We start from the raw sequence: 22,625 nt of genomic DNA on the forward strand, positions 1-22,625 counted from the left end.
CTTATGCACCAGCCTGGGCTCCGAATGATTAGAAGTGATTTCCAAAAGCTATACCAAGCCTGAAAAGATCAGCGTAGTGTGACTAGGGAGGATATTCAGAGTTGATGAAAAACTATTGTGAGCACAGGCAGTACACGTTAGAAGAAATACGTAATTTCTACCTTAATGGCAATAGCAAACATTTGGATGAATGTTTAGAGATATATTCGTTTTTTAAAAAGTCACTTTAGGCCGGGCGCGGTGGCTCAAGCCTGTAATCCCAGCACTTTGGGAGGCCGAGGTGGGCGGATCACGAGGTCAGGAGATCGAGACCATCCTGGCTAACCCGGTGAAACCCCGTCTCTACTAAAAAATACAAAAAACTAGCCGGGCGAGGTGGCGGGCGCCTGTAGTCCCAGCTACTCGGGAGGCTGAGGCAGGAGAATGGCGTGAACCCGGGAGGCGGAGCTTGCAGTGAGCTGAGATCCGGCCACTGCACTCCAGCCTGGGCGACAGAGCGAGACTCCGTCTCATAAAAAAAAAAAAAAAAAAAAAAAAAAAGTCCAGATAACTATATTTAGTATGAAACCTGTAACTGAGGAAAGCCTGGCTGGTTGCACTCTGAAATGATTAAGCAGGCACTGCTGTTTGTGGCTACATCCACCTGCGTTATATATAATGCCTGAGAGGAAAACAAAGTCAGCTGTTCAGAGGTCTGGTATTACAAGCCCTGACTTTTTAATTAATGGTAAATATAGTAAGCTATCTGTCTTTGAGGATATTTTACCCACTAGAGATCCCAAGTTTTAGCTGAAATATGATTAGGATATTTTTAAAAACTGAATTCATTTTCGTACAGGAAAAGGCTGACTTCTGTCTGGCTCACTGCCAGAATCATATTTCTTGTGACATACAAGTTCTGCTTGTTGCCTGTTAGAAACCTCTAGGCATTCTCCTTCATTACCACCATTAAATAGTTTTCTTAATATTTAATCCAGTAATCTCAGCAGTTTTAAAAAAATCCATTAGTAGTACTCTTTTCTTTTGAACTGGTGTTCTGAAATATCAAAGTCAAAAGTTCGAATAGCTTATTATAGCTTTCACCCAATTGGAAGTGAACTGACATTTCAGATAGTCTAAGTGGGGATAAACCGTGCACTGTGGTTTCAGACAGGATATACATTTGAGTAATGAGGATAGTTATGTGTGTTCATTGCCTTTTAATCTGATTGACTATTGAAGTTAGTATCTTCATATTACTCATTTTAGTGTCGTTTAGTTTGACTGTGGCATCTAGTGAGTTGGGGGATAAAGAATACTCCCTTGATGAAAGTCTATGACTGTAGTCTCTCTTGGTTTTACTAAACAGTGAGATGGGAACACTGATATTTTTGCTTTTCTAATTAATAAAAGGGTTGCAAGTGTTTATAAGGTAATTTTAGCTCCTTGTTATAATGTGCTATGAATTTTATTAGTAGTGTTCATTAATCTGTCTTTCTTCAGTATTTCTTAGTGCTCATGTAGACTGCCTTATTATGTATATTTTAAAAATATAAAAGATGTATCACTTGATCAATGTCCATGATCTCGTTTTGCTCTGGGTTCTAGCAGAATTATTCCTCTTTTCTAAACATATTCGGTTGAGACATAAACAGGTAATGATATCAGTAATTTCCCAGTTACTCATCTGATGATAACAATCTTGGAAATATTCAAATGAAAACACTTTTTTTTTTTTTTTTCTCTCTGATGAAGAAGATTTGCTTGACGATAGTTTGATTGGGTGTGTCACTGGTTAGTCAGTCTGTACCTCCCATCCCTGGAATGATCCCAAGTCTCTGCCACAGTCAGCCATGCATCAGAAGTTTATGCCTTTTTGAACACATGACTCACAGTAAGAACGCTCTTCCTGGCCAGGCGCCATGGCTCACTCCTGTAATCCCTGAACTTTGGGAGCCAAGGCGGGCAGATCACGAGGTCAGGAGATTGAGACCATCCTGGCTAACACGGTGAAACCCCGTCTCTACTAAACATACAAAAAATTAGCCAGGTGTGGTGGCGGGCGCCTGTAGTCCCAGCTACTCGGGAGGTTGAGGCAGGAGAATGGCGTGAACCTGGGAGGTGGAGCTTGCAGTGAGCCAAAATTGTACCACTGCACTCCAGCCTAGATGACAACAAGACTCTGTCTCTAACAAACAAACAAACAAAACAAAACTCTGTCACCAAGTCTTCTTTTCCCTTTCTTATAGCTTGGAAAGACAGGAGCAAGATATTCACTCCTATCGGTGTTTCTATTTGTATCAGCCATGTGACCACAACACTATCTGCCAAAAAATACTGTAATAGTTTGTTAAAGATATATAGATATACATATTCAATAGAAAAATATATTTTTTTATCTTTACAAATACTACTGTTTGCTGTGGGACACTCAGATGATCATTTTAAATCATTGGGTAAGATAGAGAACTTTGTCACTTTGTCATTCCAGCCAAGAGAGCTCTATCTTTTTTGTTGGAGTTGGAGATCTCCACCCATACGTGGAGTGCCGGTGACATGGGTAGGCCCCTGGGGCTTCCATGCAGTGCTCCATGGGAAGCCCAGAGGCTTTCATGTAGTGGGAAAGGCTTTTATTCTTAGAGGTGTTTCTGGTTTTGAATTTCCTGAGGAGGACAGTTGCTTACATACAGCGTTCCAGCATGCCAACACTATTTATTGACCCTGATCTGTTTTTATAGCCTTTTGAAATTTAGTGAAAACCGTTTTTCTTCATTTTCAAGTAATATAAGCTTTGAAGTTTCCATGTTACATGATAGCCCCGCAATAGGCAAACAATGGTGCAAGGGTTCAAGTTCATAAAAATGAATGTAAAAATTTTAATCTGGTTTCACTTGATGGCAGTATTTTATGATTGGCATTTACATGCCTTCTTTTTAAGCATCATGGTTTATTTCACCTGTGATGTAATATCTATATCTATATCTATAACACGATTTTTTGTTTCAAAGAAAGAGTATATCAAGATGAAAGTCAGCTTGGCAAACATCAACTTAAAAATTCACTTCAGTTATGGTAGACACACTCTAAGGACTCATTTGAAGTTTTGCAGAAGTTTTTTAATATTTGGCCTCAAAGTTGAGGGTTGAAATCCCAGAGGGAGACTGATAATATCACTCTCATTTACCTGAGGGATTGAGAGGAATTTAGTAACGTTACTTCATAGTTAAATAGTACAGGAAGCCAGATCCCCCCGTTAGATTCCTTTTGCTTTCTGTTGTTTTTGTTTTGAAGACTTTTTAAACGAACAGTTTTGAGTTCACAGAAAAACTGAGTGAAAGGTACAGAAAGATCCCATATTCTCCATGACCCCACTCATGCATAGCCTCCCCCATTATCAACATCCCCCATCAGAGGGGTACATTGGTTACAAATGATGGACCTGCATTGACACATCATCATCACCCAGAGTCTATCGTTTACCTTACAGTTCATTCTAGGTGTTGTACGTTCTGTGGTTTTGGACAAATGTAGAATGACATGTACCCATCACTATAGTATCATCCAGAATTGTTTCACTGCTGTTGAAATCCTCGGTGCTCCTCCTGTTCATCCCTCCCTTACCTGTAACCCCTGGCAACCACTGATCTTTACTGTCTTTATGGTTTTGCCTTTTCCAGAATGTCACATAGTTGGAATCATACAGTGCGTAGCCTTTTCAGATTGGCTTCTTTAACTGAGTAATATGCTCTTTCTTCCATATCTTTTTATGGTTTGATAGCTCATGTCTCTCTCTCTCTCTTTTTTTTTTTTTTTTTTTTTTTTTGAGATGAAGTCTCGCTCTTGTCCCCCAGGCTGGAGTGCAATGGTGCGATCTCCACTCTTCACAACCTCCGCCTCCCAGGTTCAAGTGGTTCTCCTGCCTCAGCCTCTCGAGTAGCTGGGACTACAGGCAGTCACCACCACGCCCAGCTAATTTTTGTATTTTTAGTAGAGACGGGGTTTCACCATGTTGGCCAGGCTGGTCTCAAAATCCTGACCTCAAGTGATCTGCCCGCCTCAGCCTCCCAAAGTGCTGGGATTACAGGCGTGAACCACGGCACCCGGCCACCTTATGTCTCTTCTGTGCTGAATAGCATTCTGCTGTCTGGCGGTTCCACAGTTTGTTTATTCATTCATCAAATGAAGGCCATCTTGGTTGCTTCCCAGTTTTGACAATTATGAATAAAACTGCTATAAACATCCATGATGTTTGGCCCTGTGTCCCATCCAAATCTCATGTCAAATTGTAATTCCCAGTGTTGGGGGAGGGACCTGGTGGGAGGTGATTAGATCATGGGGGCGGGTTTCCCCCATGCTGTTCTTGTGATAGTGAGTGAGTTCTCTCCAGACCTGATGTTTTAAAAGTAGGTGGCACTTCCCCCTTCACTTGCTGTCTCTCTTTCTCTGCCACAGTAAGACCCGCTTGCTTCCCCTTTGCCTTTGCCATGACTGTAAATTTCCTGAGGCCTCCCAGTCATGCCTCCTGTTAAGCCTGTGGAATTGTGAGTTAATTAAGCCTATTTTCTTCATAAATTATCTAGTCTCAAGTAGTTCTTAATAGCAGTGTGAGAATGGACTAATACAATCCGTGTGCAATTTTTTGTGTAAATGTAAATTTTTAGCTCCTTTTGGTAAATACCAAGGAACATGATTGCAGCATCATATGGTAAGAGTATATTTAGTTTTGTAAGGAACTGCCAGAGTCTTTCAAAATCTCTGTACCATTTTGCATTTCTACCAGCAGAGAATGAGAGTTTTTGTTGTTCCACGTCCTTGTCAGCATTTGGTGTTGTCCGTGTTCTGAATTTTGACAATTCTAATAAATGTGTAGTGGTATCTCGTTGTTTTAATTTGCTGTTAACATATGATGTGGAGCATCTTTTCATGAGCTTGTCATCTGCGTGTCTTCATTAGTGAGGTGTCTGTTAAGGCCTTTGGCCCATTTTTTAATCAGATTTTCTTATTGTTGACTTTTTAAGAGTTCCTTGTATATTTTAGATAAGAGTCCCTTTTCAGATATGTCTCTTACAAATATTTTCTCTCAGTCTGTGGCTTGTCTTTTTATTCCCTTGACAGTGTCTTTCACAAAGCAGATATTTTTAATTTTAATGAAGTCCAGTGTGTCAATTCTTTCTTTTATGAATTGTGCTTTTTGTGTCATATCTAAAAAGTCACTGTCAAACCTAAAGTCTCTAGACTTCCCCCTGTCTTTTCTTCTAGGAGTTTTAATAGCTTTTGGTTTTATATTTATGTCTGTGATCCACTATGAGTTCATTGTTGTGAAGGGTGTAAGGTCTGTGTCTAGACGCCGTTTGCCTTTGATGTGACATTGGGAAATTTTCTACTACTCAGTGAAATCCATTAGTGCTGTAATTATTGAGGGTCTCAGAATAGGAGGTATCTGCCCTGAGACTACTCAAGCTTTGCTAGACTTACTTCAGGATGCTTCAAGCAGAATGGTGAGGCTATATGATAAAGTTCCATCATAAGAAAGTGATGACTATAAATATTGGTACTGACATTGTGGTTCCACACACTTTCCCATCTTAGCATTTACTGTTAACTTTTATTGTGTATTGTAGGTAATTCAGCAGTATTCAAAATTACTACCATAGAAATTCTAGGAATTAAACTTACATCAATTTTGCTAGCAATCTTTGAAAAGATTAGAGTGATCATAAATATTTATATTGAATGCTTTTAGACTTTTAAATTATATATGCTGGTTATTTTACCCATGGAAATATGATTACTTATTTTAAAATATTGCAGCTTATGAATTTAAATAAAAGTTAATAAAATTTTAGTAAGGCATTTACTTAATTAAGATAACCAGTCCAAGTTAATATATCTGATAGTTCACTCTTTTGATCAATGTTGACAATAAGTGGAGAATATCAAGGTTTGACTTCTCTGGAAACAAAAAAATACTAGGGAGGGGTGTTGTTGGTAAAAGCAAAAAATTTCTAGCATTTGAAAGCAGAGGTAAAATGTTTAAAAATTTCTTTACAAAGAAGATATTTTGAATGATTTGTTTCGTATTTCACAGAAATATTTCTGCATTAAAAACTGGGCAGTGGATTTTAGTAAATATTTGTAAAGCACCTATGAAATGCCAGGTTTTTTTGCTAAGTGCTAGGGGATGCTGTTTGGAAAAGGAGAGGGTTGTCTGTGCCTCTAGCAGCTGGACTGTCTGATTGCTCTGCTGCCGATCCCAGCACTTTGCCATATTTAGTGCACATTAAAATGCCTAATAAGCACAATTTGTGTTTAGAGGAAAAGCAAGCAAATGCATTAATACCATATAGTGGATAAAACAAAAATCATTGTTTAAGATAGGCACATAGACCAATAGAACAAAATAGAGAACCCAGAAATAAAGCCAAGTGCTTACAGCCAACTCCTCTTCCACAAAGCAAACAAAAACATAAAGTGGGGGAAAGGACACCCTATTCAACAAATGGTGCTGGGACAATTGGAAGCCACATGTAGAAGAATGAAACTGGATCCTCATCTCTCACCTTATACAAAAGTCAACCCAAGATGGATCAAATACTTAAATCTAAGACCTGAGACCGTAAAGATTCTGGAAGATAACATTGAAAAAACCCTTCTAGACATTGGCTTAGGCAAAGACTTCATTACCAAGAACCCAAAAGCAAATCCAACAAAGATAAATAGATGGGACTTAATTAAATTAAAAAAAAACTTCTGCACAGCAAAAGAAATAATCAGCAGAGTAAACAGACAACCCACAGAGTGGGAAAAATCTTCACAATTTATACATCTGACAAAGGACTGATATCTATAATCTACAAGGAGCTCACACAAGTCAGCAAGAAAATAATAGTCCCATCAAGAGTGGGCTAAGGACATAAATAGACAGTTCTCAAAAGAAGATACACAAATGGCTAAAAAGCATACAGAAAAATAAGGCAACATCACTAATAATCAGGGAAATGCAAATCAAAACCACAAAGTAATGCCACCTCACTCCTGCAAGAGTGACCATAATCAAAAAATAAAAAAAGAATTGTTGTGGATGCAGTGAAAAGGGAACAGTTTTACACTGCTGGTGGGAATGTAAACTAGTACAGCCACTATGGAAAACAGTGTGGAAATTCCTTAAAGAACTAAAAGTAGATCTACCATTACTAGGTATCTACCAGAGGAAAATAAGTCATTATATGAAAAAGATACTTGCACACCCATGTTTGTAGTAGCACAATTTGCAATTACAAGAATATGGAACCAGCCCAAATGCCCATCAATCAATGAGTGGATAAAGAAAATGTGGTGTATATATACATATACCTTGTAATACTACTCAGCCATAAAAAGGAACAAAATGGCATTTGCAGCAACCTGGACGGAATGGGAGACCATTATTCTAAGTGAAGTAACTCAGGAATGAAAACATCATATGTTCTCACTCATAAGTGGGAGCTAAGCTATGAGGATGCAAAGGCATAAGAATGATACATTGGACTTGGGGGAAAGAGTGGGGAGTGGTGAGGGATGAAAGACTACATATTGCATACAGTGTACACTCCTCAAGTAATGGGTGCACCAAAATCTTAGAAATCACTACTGAAGAATTTATTCATGTAACTAAACACCACCTGTTCCCCCAAAATCTGCCAAAATAAAAAAAAAGACATTGCTCTTCAATTTGTGAACAACATGTAATACTTTTAGTATATCTTCAAAAATTTAGTTACTAATAGAAGTTTGATAATGTGAGGATATATATTTAGAAAATGCACGTGACAGAAAGATATTAGAAATATGTATGCGTGAATGACTAATAAAATAATTCGCAGGTTAAAAAGTTCATTCAGTGTATTGATATGTTGTTCCATGTCATCTTTCTTGTTCATTGTGAAAATCTTTGGAAATAGGAGCTCAAAAGGCGTCCATAAATTTTGTACCTCAACTGAAAAGCTTTCTGATAAAGCGAAAAATGAGATTGGGCATTTAGAACTAGTTTCTGGACACTATTAGAAACAGAGCATCAAATTCTAGTTCTCACTAAAGCTTTTATAACTGAGCCAGACATTATATTGAGCTTTATGTACAGTTTTCTGAATTTCCTCTCCGAGTTATGATTAAAGTGGGTTATATTCACTGACAAAGCTTTTGAACAGAGCCAGCTCTCTATTATCTGTCGTCGTGCAACTCCTTTGAAGGGAGTGGACAGTTTGTTTGAGGGTGAGGGAGGGGAGTGAGAAGGAAAGGGAGGAGGCAACTTGAGAGATGTCTTAGTCTGCTTGGGCTGCTGCTACATCAAGATACCATAAATTAGGTAGTTTATAAACAACAGAAATGTGTTTATCACAGTTCTGGAGGCTGGGAAGTCTAAGATCAAGACACCGGCATATTTGGCATATAGTGAGGACCTGCTTCCTTCATAGACAGAATTCTCACTGTAACCTCTTGTGGTGGAAGGGGCAAGGCAACTTTCAGGAGCCTCTTTTATGAGGGACCTAATCCCACTCATGAGGGTTCTGCTCTTATGACCTAATCACCTCCCTGGGGCTCCACCTCCTAATACTGTTACTTTCAGGGTTAGGATTTCAAGGTATGAGTTTTGGGAGGAATGCAAACATTCAGATCCTAGCAAGGGATGAGCTGAGGGAGAAGGAGAGAAATTGCTGGCCTTACCTGTGAATGCTCTGACTTGGGAGGTGTCAGATTACTAGGTGCTTCCTTCTGGTTTTAATCCTACCAAAAGAGCAAGCTCTCTCATGCACTAACCAAGCATATAACCAGGTTTAGGCTCTGGCCTAAGGAAAGGCTTGGGGGAAGAGAGAGATAATTCAAGCTAGGGCTAGAGGGATGGAACAAGGGGATGCAGGCTGATACAATGGCTCCTTGAGTGATTCTAGGTCCTAGTACATAGAGGTATCTGGAAGGTTATGTTATCTGAATCTTGAATTCAGTTACCTGAATTCCGTATGTGTGATTGAAGAACGCTTATTAGGCAAAGAAGTTCTATTTGTAGAAGAGAGTACTTCCATAGATGACTCCTGTTTTTGATTTGACATAAGGCTATGCCCCATTTCTCTAGGCAGACTTAAATTTCACAGAAGTTTACATTTTATGAGACCCATTGTTTTCCTCCTTAGAAGAAATACTCTAAAAGGTTGTCCTTTAATTGTATATGAAAATAATTTTTGATGATTCAAAATTTAATTGGGTGTTCAGCATTTGCCAAGACTCTATGTGTCTTTTCTCCATCTTGTAGTCCTTAGAATTGTCACTACTAACAAAAGAAAACAGCATTTTCCTTTAGTGACTCAACTTTTTAGAGGCTAGTTTGTGTGTTATTCAGAGTATTGTTTTTTCCTCAGCTTATTTCCGTGTTTGCACATGTACTTGAAGGTTTAGGGTGGAAAAGGAATGCTAATCCATTGTGTGTCTGTCACTTCTAAGTAATAGCTTTGAACCTTCTGATGAGGGAAGTGTTAATTAACTCATTATTGGGAGACATCGTTTATCTTTTCTATTCCCTTTACCTGGATCTCTTACTCCCCTTGGCTGACCCAATTGAGAGTAGGTTGTGCTATTATTAATTTCAGAAACTGTGTTTTTTAAAATGTACTTTCTCTTGTGAAACCTGTAATGTAAAAATGATACGTGATATAAACAGGTAAGCTGAATGACCTGGCCAAAGTCTCCAGTGACTCAAATAGGTGGAGCAGAAATTTATGACACTCTTCCTCCTGCCAGACTTTCCTGACATTTTATATGTTTCCTCAGCTCATAATGGCCTCAATTTATGTCATTTAAAGATCAAATTTCAAAATACAAGTTACTGTAAGAAAGTCAGTGCCGAGCTAGTGGTCACAAACTGCAAATAATTTCTTGATTTATACTTTCCAGAATTATGTTCCTATTCCATAATGCTGCAGTTACTAGTTCTTCTATGCATTGCAAGAATGCCACCAGTAACAGAAATATAGAAATACCTTGTTAATAAGGAACAACTAGGAGAATTAATTTGCAATTGTTATTTCTTATAAACTTACTCAATTCATTTCTGACTTCTCAGCTAGTGATTAAGAAAAAGCTCACGTGGACATGAAGGGAGAAAGCTTTGCTTTCTACTTGGGTTTCTGTGTACAAATCAGAAATTAGGTATCACGGAATAATTGTTCTAGGAAATTGAGTTGGGAGAATGGTATTATTAGCTATATTAACTAACTTGTCTAATCTTTGTGTGTAGAAACTATGAAAACAGAAAAACATCTTTTGTTCACAAAATGAGATCTTCATAGCCACTGTTTTGTAATTTTGAATCCTGTTGAACAACATTCTGTAGGTTATTAAATAAAGACTTTTGTCTTTTTTTATTTTCAGCAAACTCAAGTGTATATGTAAGTCTTTGGAATGTTGAAGGAGTGACATTCCACAGGTTTCAGATTTTTTTTTTTTTTTTTTTCTGCCCATTGTGCTAAGGAGACCAGTAAATTAAGAATGTTTCATGATTTCTTCTTTATTTGCTTTCTTTTTGGAGCTCTGTTACAGAATAAAGAATTATTTCTTGTGTATGGGTTTTTGAATAGGAAAATCAGTTTCAAGATACTGTTCTCTGACAGTGATTAACGATTAATTAACCAAGCTAACATTAATAGAAAAGCATTTTTATAGTGTTAAATTTCTACATGACCTGGCAGAGTGTCAGTGAACTAAATCAATAAAAAAGAGTTCATAATAATCTAGATTTAGAAGCAAAATTGTACCAAGTTTCAGTTGTCAAAGCTGAGTTTCTTTTTTATAGAGTATGGAGACATAGATATCTTTGCTGTGTCTTTCATATTAACTTAAACTGATTCTGTTTAATCTAAAATACTAGATTCTGAGGTAACTTAGTTAATTTGGGGGAGTTCTGGTGCATTGAATTTAATGTTTGCCCAGTCATTCTGCTGTGGTAATAAAGCAATCAATTATGGACTTGAATGAGTTACCAATAAAAACTAGTTGACTATTTGTATGAGTCCACCTCACCTTTTAAATGTGGCAAAATAATATGATTTTGAAGATACCTTTAAAAATGATCAGTTTGGGAAAAACAATCAATGAAAACTATTAGTAGAAAATAGTATTCTTTGGGTGAAGTGAGATAAATTATAATGAAGAGATTCTTAAACTGGCACTTGAAACAGAACCAAATATTACTTTTCTTTAATGTGAAACTAGCTCTTTGAAGGATGGTTTTGGATATGTAAGTGGGTCTGTGTCCACACATAAAGGATATAGACTATGGAGGACCGCTCACCGTTGTGTGTGGTGCCCCTCTTTGTCTCTAGACTTGATGTCTTGGTTATTTGCTTTCTTATGGGCTACTGGCTCTGTATAACACATTGAGGGGAGGAAATAGTGATATATGTGATTTTTGAGAATGCTAAAAAAAACTGATATTGGCATCTTTTAATTGCATCTGTATTTGTTTACTTTCAGTTTGATTAATAAGCTTAAACCTGGCGTCATTAAGAAGATCAATAGACTGTCTACACCAATAGCAGGATTGGTAAGTAGTAAATTACCTTCACAACTAAATTTATTGGTCTTTGAAATGTAAAGAGGTGGCATTGGCAGGTTTTTGTATCTGCAATTACCATTGAAATTAGGTTATGGTTTTTTTGTTGAAGCAAAGTGTGTTTGGTGATGTCTTCCTTTTATCTGTAGTTCCTTTCTGTTTCCCTTTTGCCTGGAGGCTTTTATTTTATTTTTTAATTGTTTGTTTTGATTTTTGTGCCTTCAAACTTCATATATTTACATTCTTGGCTTATTTCTTCCACAAATTGCATTTGCTCAGGGTCACCTTCTTCTGAAGCTCAGCCCTATGTGAGCTGTTTGCTGGCTACCACAATGGTGGCTCAGACTGCGAGATGTTCACCAGTTGTCATGTTTCTGCCACGTGATGCTTGTGCATTGCCCTCAGCCAGCACATAGACCCTAAGTGCATTTCCAGAATAGTCAAGGCCTGCTAGCTCTGTTACTTTATGTAATAGGTTTCCCACCAAAGTCCTGTGTGAGTTGCACAAGTCTCTGTCTTCCTCTTTGCCACAGTAATATTACCCATAAAATGAGCGTGATGGTTCTGTAGATTCTTTCTAGCTTTCAAATCAGGATTTTGTGTATAAAATATACCCCACACTGTCCCAAGGTAGCTACTCAGATGGGGTAAGACATTTCAGAGGACAATAATAGTGTGGGGCTCTGCCTGTGGAAATAATTTACAATCAAATACAAATGATGGATAATTTTTAAAATGTTAGAAATCCTTAAAAATCAACGCAATAATAGAAGTAAGTTAAATCAACTTCAGAGCACTCTGAAGTTTAAGATAGCTAATAATTGGAACGTAAACACAAACCTTACTATTTTTAGACTATTCATGCTGTTTATAATGCATTCAGGAAATTTCTGTTTGACCATTCATGTGTTTACAGATGTTAAAGGCATGAGTAATTAAAGTTAGCAATACCAACATTTCTGGATTTGCAGAAGTTACAAAAATGTCATTAAATTCTTGATAGGGGTGTTGGTTGCAGAGTGTTCCTCAGAAAATATCTGTCTAGGAGAGAAGGAATGAAAAAGTGTTAATAATTTTATTTCAAAATAAAATACACATAAAATTCCCAGAGCAGCTGGGCTCAAATATTAATTCCTTCCTACCTACCAAGTTGCCTCTATTCTATATCTATCATTAATAGGCAGCTGACCTAATAATTTTATTGGTTTCAAATTTGATTAGGTTAAAAATATTATGTGTATATGTGTGTGTGTGTGTATATATATGTATATACATACACATAGAGCTGTACAATTTAAATATTTCTACCCAACTTTTATCCTGTACTTTTCTAAAAACATTCTCATGCCATGACTCTATTTGTCCCACCCTACTTACCCCCTCTTCAGGAGGAGAGGGGAGGTTTGTAGGACCCTGGAGCTTGTGAGCCCTTTCCAAAAATGGGACAACACCTAAGATTGGTGGGTTCTGTGTGTCTATGTACACATACACACACACACACAATTTTCTACTGGTAATACAGTGAATCAGAAGAGGTTTGTTATTTAAGGAATAAAATGAAAAAAATTTAGTTTTTGAAGTCTTTTTAAAATTTTTTTTGAGATGGAGTCTTACTCTGTCACTAAGCTGGAGTGCAGTGGGGCGATCTCGGCTCCCTGAAAACTCCGCCTTCTGGGTTCAAGCAATTCCCCTGCTTCAGCCTCCCAAGTAGCTGGGACTACAGGCTCATGCCACCACGCCCAGCTAATTTTTTTTATATATTTTTTTTCATTAATCTTTTGCATTTTTTAGTCACTATTTTATTTAGTTATGCTCTGATCTTTCTTACTTCTTTTCTTTTTTTTTTTCATTATACTTTAAGTTCTAGGGTACATGTGCACAACGTGCAGGTTTGTTACATATGTATACATGTGCCATGTTGGTGTGCTGCACTCATTAACTCGTCATTGACATTAGGTATATCTCCTAATGCTATCGCTCACCACCACCCCTCCCCACAATAGGACCCGGTGTGTGATGCTCTCCTTCCTGTGTCCAAGTGATGTCATTGTTCACTTCCCACCTATGAGTGAGAACATGCGGTATTTGGTTTTCTGTTCTTGTGATAGTTTGCTGAGAATGTTGGTTTCTAGCTGCATCCATGTCCCTACAAAGGACACGAATTCATCCTTTTTTATGGCTGCATAGTATTCCATGGTGTATATGTGCCACATTTTCTTAATCCAGTCTATCACTGATGGACATTTGGGTTGATTCCAAGTCTTTGCTATTGTGAATAGTGCCGCAGTAAACATACGTGTGCATGTGTCTTTATAGCAGCATGACTTATAATCCTTTGAGTATATCCCCAGTAATGGGATGACTGGGTCAAATGGTATTTCTAGTTTTAGATCCTTGAGGAATCGCCACACTGTTTTCCACAATGGTTGAACTAGTTTACAATCCCACCAACAGTGTAAAAGTGTTCCTATTTCTCCACATCCTCTCCAGCACCTGTTGTTTCCTGATTTTTTAATGATTGCCATTCTAAGTGGTGTGAGATGGTATCTCATTGTGATTTTGATTTACATTTCTCTGATGGTGAGTGATGATGAGCATTTTTTCATGTGTCTGTTGGCTGTATGAATATCTTCTTTTGAGAAGTGTCTGTTCATATCCTTTGCCCACTTTTTGATGGGGTTGTTTGGTTTTCTTTTTTCTCGTAAATTTGATTGAGTTCTTTATAGGTTCTGGATATTAGCCCTTTGTCAGATGAGTAGATTGCAAAAATTTTCTCCCATTCTGTAGGTTGCCTGTTCACTCTGATGGTAGTTTCTTTTGCTGTGCAGAAGCTCTTTAGTTTAATTAGATCCCATTTGTCAATTCTGGCTTTCATTGCCGTTGCTTTTGGTGTTTTAGATATGAAGTCCTTGCCCATGCCTATGTCCTGAATGGTATTACCTAGGTTTTCTTCTAGGGTTTTTATGGTTTTAGGTCTAACATTTAAGTCTCTAATCCATCTTGAATTAATTTTCGTATAAGTAAGGAAAGGATCCAGTTTCAGCTTTCTACTTATGGCTAGCCAATTTTCCCAGCACTATTTACTAAATAGGGAATCCTTTCCCCATTTCTTGTTTTTCTCAGGTTTGTCAAAGATCAGATGGCTGTAGATGTGTGGTATTATTTCTGAGGACTCTGTTCTGTTCCATTGGTCTATATCTCTGTTTTGGTACCAGTACCATGCTGTTTTGGTTACTGTAGCCTTGTAGTATAGTTTGAAGTCAGGTAGCGTGATGCCTCCAGCTTTGTTCTTTTGACTTAGGATTGTCTTGGAGATGCGGACTCTTTTTTGGTTCCATATGAACTTTAAAGCAGTTTTTTCCAATTCTGTGAAGAAACTCATTGGTAGCTTGATGGGGATGGCATTGAATCTATAAATAACCTTGGGCAGTATGGCCATTTTCACGATATTGATTCTTCCTATCCACGAGCATGGAATGTTCTTCCATTTGTTTGTGTTTTCTTTTATTTCACTGAGCAGTGGTTTGTAGTTCTCCTTGAAGAGGTGCTTTACATCCATTGTAAGTTGGATTCCTAGGTATTTTATTCTCTTCAAAGCAATTGTGAATGGGAGTTCATTCATGATTTGGCTGTCTGTCTGTTACTGGTGTATACGAATGCTTGTGATTTTTGCACATTGATTTTGTATCCTGAGACTTTGCTCAAGTTGCTTATTTTTTCTTTTAGTAGAGACAGGGTTTCACCACATTGGACTGGATGGTCTCTATCTCCTGACCTTGGGATTTGCCTGCCCCGGCCTCCCAAAGTGCTGGAATTACAGGCGTGAGCCACTGCACTTTCTAGGAGGAAATATTCAGTTTAATAAAACAAATAAGCTTTATATAAAATGACTTATAAAATACCTTATTTTTATATAATATACTTTTAATAGTAAGTTTCAATAGTATTGAAAATATTTTTTCAAATGGTTTTAATTAAATAGCTTATTGCTTTAATTTAAAATTGTCATTTCTTGGATCAATTACATGCATTTTAAAGCAAATTAGACTTTGATCTCAAACACCCTTCATATTTGGAATGCTCGAATTGTAGTGGTTTGTTGTTGTTGGCCAGTGGAGGTTTTATTCAATTTTCTGATTGTATGATTACATGAAAGCACAAGTGTATTTTATTTTTAAATTCAAGGATCTCTCCAAGTGTTTCTATTTCAAGCACCAGAAATTCTATCTAGTTTGGATTTTATCTTTAGAAGTTAAAGTGGACTGTATTTCTGGTGTATCAAATAGGAATATTTTTCGAATACAGGACACTGAGCATTTTCGATTGGCTGTAGGAGCATAAAAGTGACCACAGCTGCAGAACTGGGCTAAGCCCAATTGGTTTGAAGTTGTCATCATGCCTCACTTGACTCCTTCTGATGCCTGTTTGTCAGGATGGTTATAGTAAAACTTTTCAAAGCCTTAATTCCAAGTATGAATTAGGGCTCCAGCAGATGCCTGGGAAAGGCTGTTATGAGGACTAAATATACAGGTAGTCTGACTTGCAGACAGTCAAAGAATGTTCATTTTTTAAATAAATAATTGAGTGCTTACTAGGTTGAAGATTTTTCTAGTTTATAGGTGTGTATCAAAGGAACAATGAAGTCCCAAACCATGACCTCAAAGAGTTTACATTCTAGTTAAAGAGGGGAGACAAGGCAAATAAATTAGCAAACAAGCAAGAAAGCACCACATAATAAATGTGCCACAGAGCATTACAGTGGACTGTGACATTTGTTGCATGTCCATGAGCAGTTGTAGGGGAACTATGAAGACTGACCTCTAAGGATTCCTTGAGGAGGAGGATGTTAGAAGACTTCGTTGACACTTCCAGAAGAATAAATAATCTGAGCCAGACTTGTCAAACTAGCCATTTTTGTGTTCACAGCATCTAGTATAGTGACTGATACATATAGGAGATCAAAGATTTTTTAAAGAAATGAATGAACAAGATTTCCATTGTGAAAAATAATAGATTCTAGAACTAGGTCTTTGATGGGGTAGTGCTATAGGTTGAATTGTGCCTCCCACCCGAAAAATAAATATGTTGAAGTCCTAAACCCCAGTACCTTAGAATGTGACCTTATTTGGGAATAGAGTTGTTGGAGATGATATAACTGGTTATAATGAGCTCATACTGGGGTAAGGAGGACCCCTAATCTAATATGACTGGTGTCCTTCTAAAAGGATGGCCTGTAAAGACACAGACACACAGGAAGAATGCCATATAAAGATAGGATTGGAGTGATGCATCTACAAGCCAGAGAACACCTACGATTGCTGGCCAATCATAGATTTCATAGGGAGCGTGGCTTTGCAAACAACTTAATTTTGGACTTCTAGCATCCAGAACTGCAAGATAAAAAATCTTTGTTATTTTAAGCCACCTGGTTTTTTGGTACTTTGTACCAAAATGAACAAAGTACCAAATACAGCTCTAGGAAATTAGTACAGATAGGTATATGTTTTAGTTAATACCTTTTTAAAAAAAACAAAACCTTTTACTTTGAAATAAATAAAGATTCACAGAAAACTGCAAAAACCAGTAAAAAAGATCCTCTGTACCCTTCACCCAGTTTTCCCCATTTCTAGCAGAATTTCTTTGGTGTCTCTTAGTTGAGGTTCTCTTTTTTTTTTTTTTTGAGACGGAGTCTCGCTGTGTTGCCCAGGCTGGAGTGCAGTGGCCGGATCTCAGCTCATTGCAAGCTCCGCCTCCCGGGTTTTTACGCCATTCTCCTGCCTCAGCCTCCCGAGTAGCTGGGACTACAGGCGCCCGCCACCTCGCCCGGCTAGTTTTTTGTATTTTTTAGTAGAGACGGGGTTTCACCGGGTTAGCCAGGATGGTCTCGAACTCCTGACCTCGTGATCCGCCCGTCTCGGCCTCCCAAAGTGCTGGGATTACGGGCTTGAGCCACCGCGCCCGTTCTCAAAGAGGAATCTGAATGGATTCCTTTTCTTTGAAGGCTACAAATATCCCAGGTCACTGGCCAGCCTGTGGATGAATTCCATAAGAAGATAGTCGTCTTGGCCAAATGAACTGTGGTCAGGAGTGTTGGGTTTTTTTGGTTCATTCAGTTCAGGTTGAGGTGGGTACTGTGAAGGAGGTTTGTGTAAGGTAGATACACCAAGGCAGTTCAAATATAGTAACAATTTCTGTGTAAGGGTTTTAGCTGAGTCGTTATGGTGTTCCACACCCCATCTTCCATTACTCCTTTCTTACACCCTTTGCTGTAGGTATGCTTTCCATCCAAGTAACCTCAGCTACCATGTGTATTTAGCTTTGGGGTCAGGGCAATGGATTTACCTTTTGCATGTGGACCGGTGGGAAAACCATAGAAGATATCCCTTGAGCAATGGCAGTACAGAGAGAGATGTTTAGATGGTTTAGAAATATATTGAATGCTTTGCTTGAAACATTCATGTAATTATTTTTTCTTTGGGAGGACAGTAGCCATGTTTTCCTAGATTTTTTCTTGTAGAGATAGGGCTTTTCTCAATTGGCTGAGTTTAATTTTATAAAGAAGTACATGTTCTCTATCTCTTCTTTCTGTTCTTCACAAAGCCATGTTTTAAAATCTGACCCAAGAGTTTGAGCCTTCTAAAAAATTTGCTGGTGTTAAATGTGGGTATGTTCAAATCACTGAAACTCAAAACCAAAATTTCATTTGGGATTTTTTAAAAAACCCAATCTCAAAACAAAACCTTAAAAAACAGGTGAGATATCCTGATGGTAAAAAGAGCTATTGAACCAGAATAATGTTTACCATCTGATATGTTAGTGTGCATGAAATATAGAATGTGTAGAAACATCAGGGAAGTCATTAACCCCAAGACCTATAGTCAGCTGGACCCCTCATGATTTATTTGCATTTAGCTAAAGCAAGGTTTCTCAACCTTGGCACTGTTGATACTTTGGCCAAATAATTCTTTGTCGTGGAGGTCTGTCGTGTGCATACTGGAATGTTGAGCAGCATCCCTGGCCTCTGCTCACTAGATGCCATTCCCCCATTTGTGACAGTTAAAAATATCTCTTGACATTGCCAGTGACTCCCATGGGATAAAATCATCCCTGATTGAGAACCACTGAGCTAAAGAATTAAGAAATTAATCACTACCCTTTACACAGGCTCTTTGGCTGGCTGACTTTAGATTTGATTACCTACTCATGCTTTCCATTTTAATTTCCCTTTGTAAAGCAAAGATATACCAGAAAATTTTGTTTGAATCATTCCTTTGAATGTCTGTCAATCAGTGTGCTCAGTGGGAAAATCCTTAGTATATTCACATTTGCATAAAAAAAATATGTGCTGAATTGAGCATCGTTCAGATTACTTTCAGGAGTAGAATGTGTAAGGCAGAGGTTGGGAAGATTGTCTCCTCATTCAGGAGTGCTGTAGAAAGCAGGAAATGGGCAATGATGCCAGCTAGCTTAAGATGTTGGATGTGTCAGTTTCCCTTGCCTTCATAATGGCAAGGGAAATAAGAAATAAAAGGCAAGTCTATGCATCCCTTCTTACTGCTATTTTCTGGAAGGTTTTTAGTGGCTAATATTCTTGTACATTGTTCGTGTGAAATTACTTCTGACTCTTTCATCTTTACTCTACTACACACTTCCCCTCACTCTCCCACGGCAAAATATCGTGACCTGCTCTATGTGGAGGTCACTGCTGACACATCAGGTTGTTCCCTTCCAGCTGCAATAGAAAATTCACCTGAGGAATCTGCTGTACAATTTAAATATTTCTACCCAAGTTTTGTCAAGGGAGGAGGATTGCTTGAGCCCAGCAGTTCGAGGGCACAACGAGCTATGATTGAGTCACTGCACTCCAACCTGGCTGACAGAGTGAGACCTCATCTCTTTCAATAAATAAAGTAAATTAAAAAAGCAAAACACTGATAGAAGCAACAACATGGGAAGAGACAGGAAGGTGGTATTCTAGAGCTAGTTTAAAAAAACCACTTAAAGTTAAGATCATTAGTGCCTATTTTCTCTTCTGGAATTTTATTGCTGAGTTTGTAGATTTGTTTGAGGAGAGTATCTACCTAGAAAATTTAAGAAAGGCTTCCACTGGGTGAATTCTGTGTGACTCCCTCATCCTTGCCTGCTTACTTGCCTAGTCACTAACAGCAGCATTGGTACAGAGCTGATTCTGGCTGTCATGACCTCCATCATCAGATGGTTGTAAACAGCCTCTGCAGCTTAAGGAGGGTGTGGAGGGGCAACACTGAAGTCCCCTCCTATAGCATGGGTCTGGCACAACTTCTGCCTCAAGTCTGCTTTTGTTTTTTGGTACATTAGATAAATATTGAAGTCTGTATATTTCTGTAAATTATCATGCTCTTTAACTTTTATTTATTTTTCACCTATCAGGGTATTGGAGCAATTTTATACCTATTGCATCAGACCTTGGTGTTTCATTGAGTTAAAAGATACTTGATTTTTAACTTTTTCTTTCATTTCCTAATAGAGACAGTAAATGTTAAAGGATATCAATAAACTTGATTAAAACTGCTAAATTGTGGTCTCTTTATCAAAACTATATTGAATAAATAGTTTTATTTCAAAGGGAGGGTAAGCCACTGTCACAAGTTCTGACATAATGCCTCAAACACTAACATTTAAATGTTCTTATTTTACTACTTTGTCAATCTCATCAATTTCCTTAAAAACAAAACACCAATAACAAAAACATGGAATATTTTTTTCTTGTAAATAAAGACATGGGAGACTACTACAGTATTACCATTATCAATGTATTATTCTACCTGTGTAAGAATTTGTAGCATGAAACTTCGCCATTTACTAAGAATAAGGTCAGTTTATACATTGGAAATGATGTTTTCAAAAGGAAAGTTCTGGCCAGTGTCCTTGATGAACATCGATGCAAAAATCCTCAACAAAACACTGGCAAACTGAATCCAGCAGCACATCAAATAGCTTATCTACCATGATCAAGTAGACTTTATTGCTGGGATGCAAGGTTCGTTCAACATATGCAAATCAATAAATGTAATTCATCACATAAACAGAACTAAAGGCAAAAACCCACATGATTATCTCAATAGATGCGGAAAAGTCTTTTGATAAAATTCCACCTCCCTTCATGTTAAAACTCTCCATAAACTAGGTAGAGAAGGAATATACCTCCAAATAATAAGAGCCATCTGTGCCAAACCCAGAGATGACATACTGAATGGGCAAAAGCTGAAAGCATTGCCCTTGAAGATTGGTACAAGACCAGGATACCTTCTCTTACTACTCCTACTCAACATAGTATTGGAAGTCTTGGCCAGAGCAATCAGTCAAGAGAAATAAGTGACATCCAAATAGAAAGAGAGGAAGTCAAACTCTCCTTGTTTGCAGACGACTTGATTCTATAACTAGAAGACTGCATAGTCTCGGCCCCAAAGCTCCTTAAACTGTTAAACAACTTCAGCTAAGTTTCAAGATACAAAATCAATGTACAAAAATCTAGCATTCCTATACATTAACTACAGTCATGCCTGGAGCCAAGTTAGGAATGCCGTCCCATTCACAATTGCCACAAAAAGAATAAAATACGTAGGAATACAGCTAACCAGGGAAGTGAAAGATCTGTACAATGAGAACTACAAAACTGCTTAGAGAAATCAGAGAGAAATCAGAGATGACACAAATAAGCAGAAAAATATTTCATGTTCATGAATTAGAATCAAAATCATTAATATAGCCACACTGCCCAAAGCAAATTATAGATTCAATGCTATTCCTGTCAAATTACCAATGACATTCTTCACAGAACTGGAAAAATATTTTTAATGTGAAACCAAAAAAGCCTGAATAGCTAGGGTAATTCTAAGTAAAAAGCACAAAGCTGGAGGCCTCATACTACCTGACTTCAAACTATACTACGGGGCAACAGTAGCCAAAACAGCATGTTACTGGTACAAAAACAGACACATAGACCAATGGAACAGAATAGAGGGCTCAGAAATAAGGCTGCACACCTACAACCATCTGATCTTTGACAAAGCTGACAAAAACAAACAATGAGGAAAGGACTCCCTATTCAATAAATAGTGCTGGTATAACTGGCTAGCCATACGCAGAAGATTGAAAGTGAAACATTTCCTTGTACCATATACAAAAATTAACTCGAGATGGATTAAAGACTTAAATGTAAAACCACAAACTATAAAAACCATGAAAGACAACCTAGGCAATAACATTCTGGACATAGGCATAAGCAAAAACTTCATGACAAAGACGCCAAAAGCAATCGCAACAAAAGCAAAAATTGACAAATGGGATGTAATCAACCTAAAGAACTTCTGCACAGCAAAAGGAACTGTTAACAGAGTAAACAGACAAGCTACAGAATGGGAGAAAATTTTTGCAAACTGTATCTGACAAAGGTCTAATATTCAGCATCCATAGGAACTTAAATGTACGAGAAAAAACAACCTCACTAAAAAGTGTGCAAAGGACACGAGCAGATACTTTTCAAAAGAAGACATATCTGCAACTAATAGGCATATGAAAAAAAGCTCAACATCACTAATCATTAGAGAAATGCAAATCAAAACCACAATGAGAGATCATTGCACGACAGTCAGAATGGCTATTACTAAAAAGTCAAAAAATAACAGGTGCTGGTGAGGTTGTGGAGAAAAATGAACTGTTGGTGGGAGTGTAAATTAGTTCAACCACTGTGGGAAGCTGTGTGGTGTTTACTCAAAGAGCTAAAAATAGAACTACCATTTGACCCAGAAATCCTGTTACTGGGTATATACCCAAATCATTCTATCATAAAGACACATGCACATTTATGTTCATTGCTGCACTATTCACAGTAGCAAAGACTTGGGATCAACCTAAATGACCATCAATGGTAGACTGGAAAAAGAAAATGTGGTACATATGTAGCATAGAATACTATGCAGTCATAAAAAAGAATAAGATCGTGTCCTTTGCAGGGACATAAGTGGAGCTGGAGGCCATTATCCTTAGCAAACTAATGCAAGAAAAGAAAACCAAATACCATATA

General features: G+C 37.7%; 1 protein-coding gene across 6 annotated transcripts in view; it reads left to right on the plus strand.

Annotated features, from left to right (window-relative positions):
- Nucleotides 1-22,625, plus strand: part of LMO7 (LIM domain 7) — a 233,585-nt gene that overhangs the window by 91,262 nt on the left and 119,698 nt on the right. For all 6 annotated transcript variants that reach the window (XM_025364171.1, XM_025364175.1, XM_025364172.1 and 3 more), the window contains one exon: nucleotides 11,482-11,551. In XM_025364171.1, coding sequence (XP_025219956.1) covers nucleotides 11,482-11,551 — 70 coding nt within the window. The remainder of the gene's footprint in view (nucleotides 1-11,481; nucleotides 11,552-22,625) is intronic.

This window comes from Theropithecus gelada, chromosome 17 (assembly GCF_003255815.1).
Source record: "Theropithecus gelada isolate Dixy chromosome 17, Tgel_1.0, whole genome shotgun sequence".
NCBI classification, from domain to species: Eukaryota; Metazoa; Chordata; class Mammalia; order Primates; family Cercopithecidae; genus Theropithecus; species Theropithecus gelada.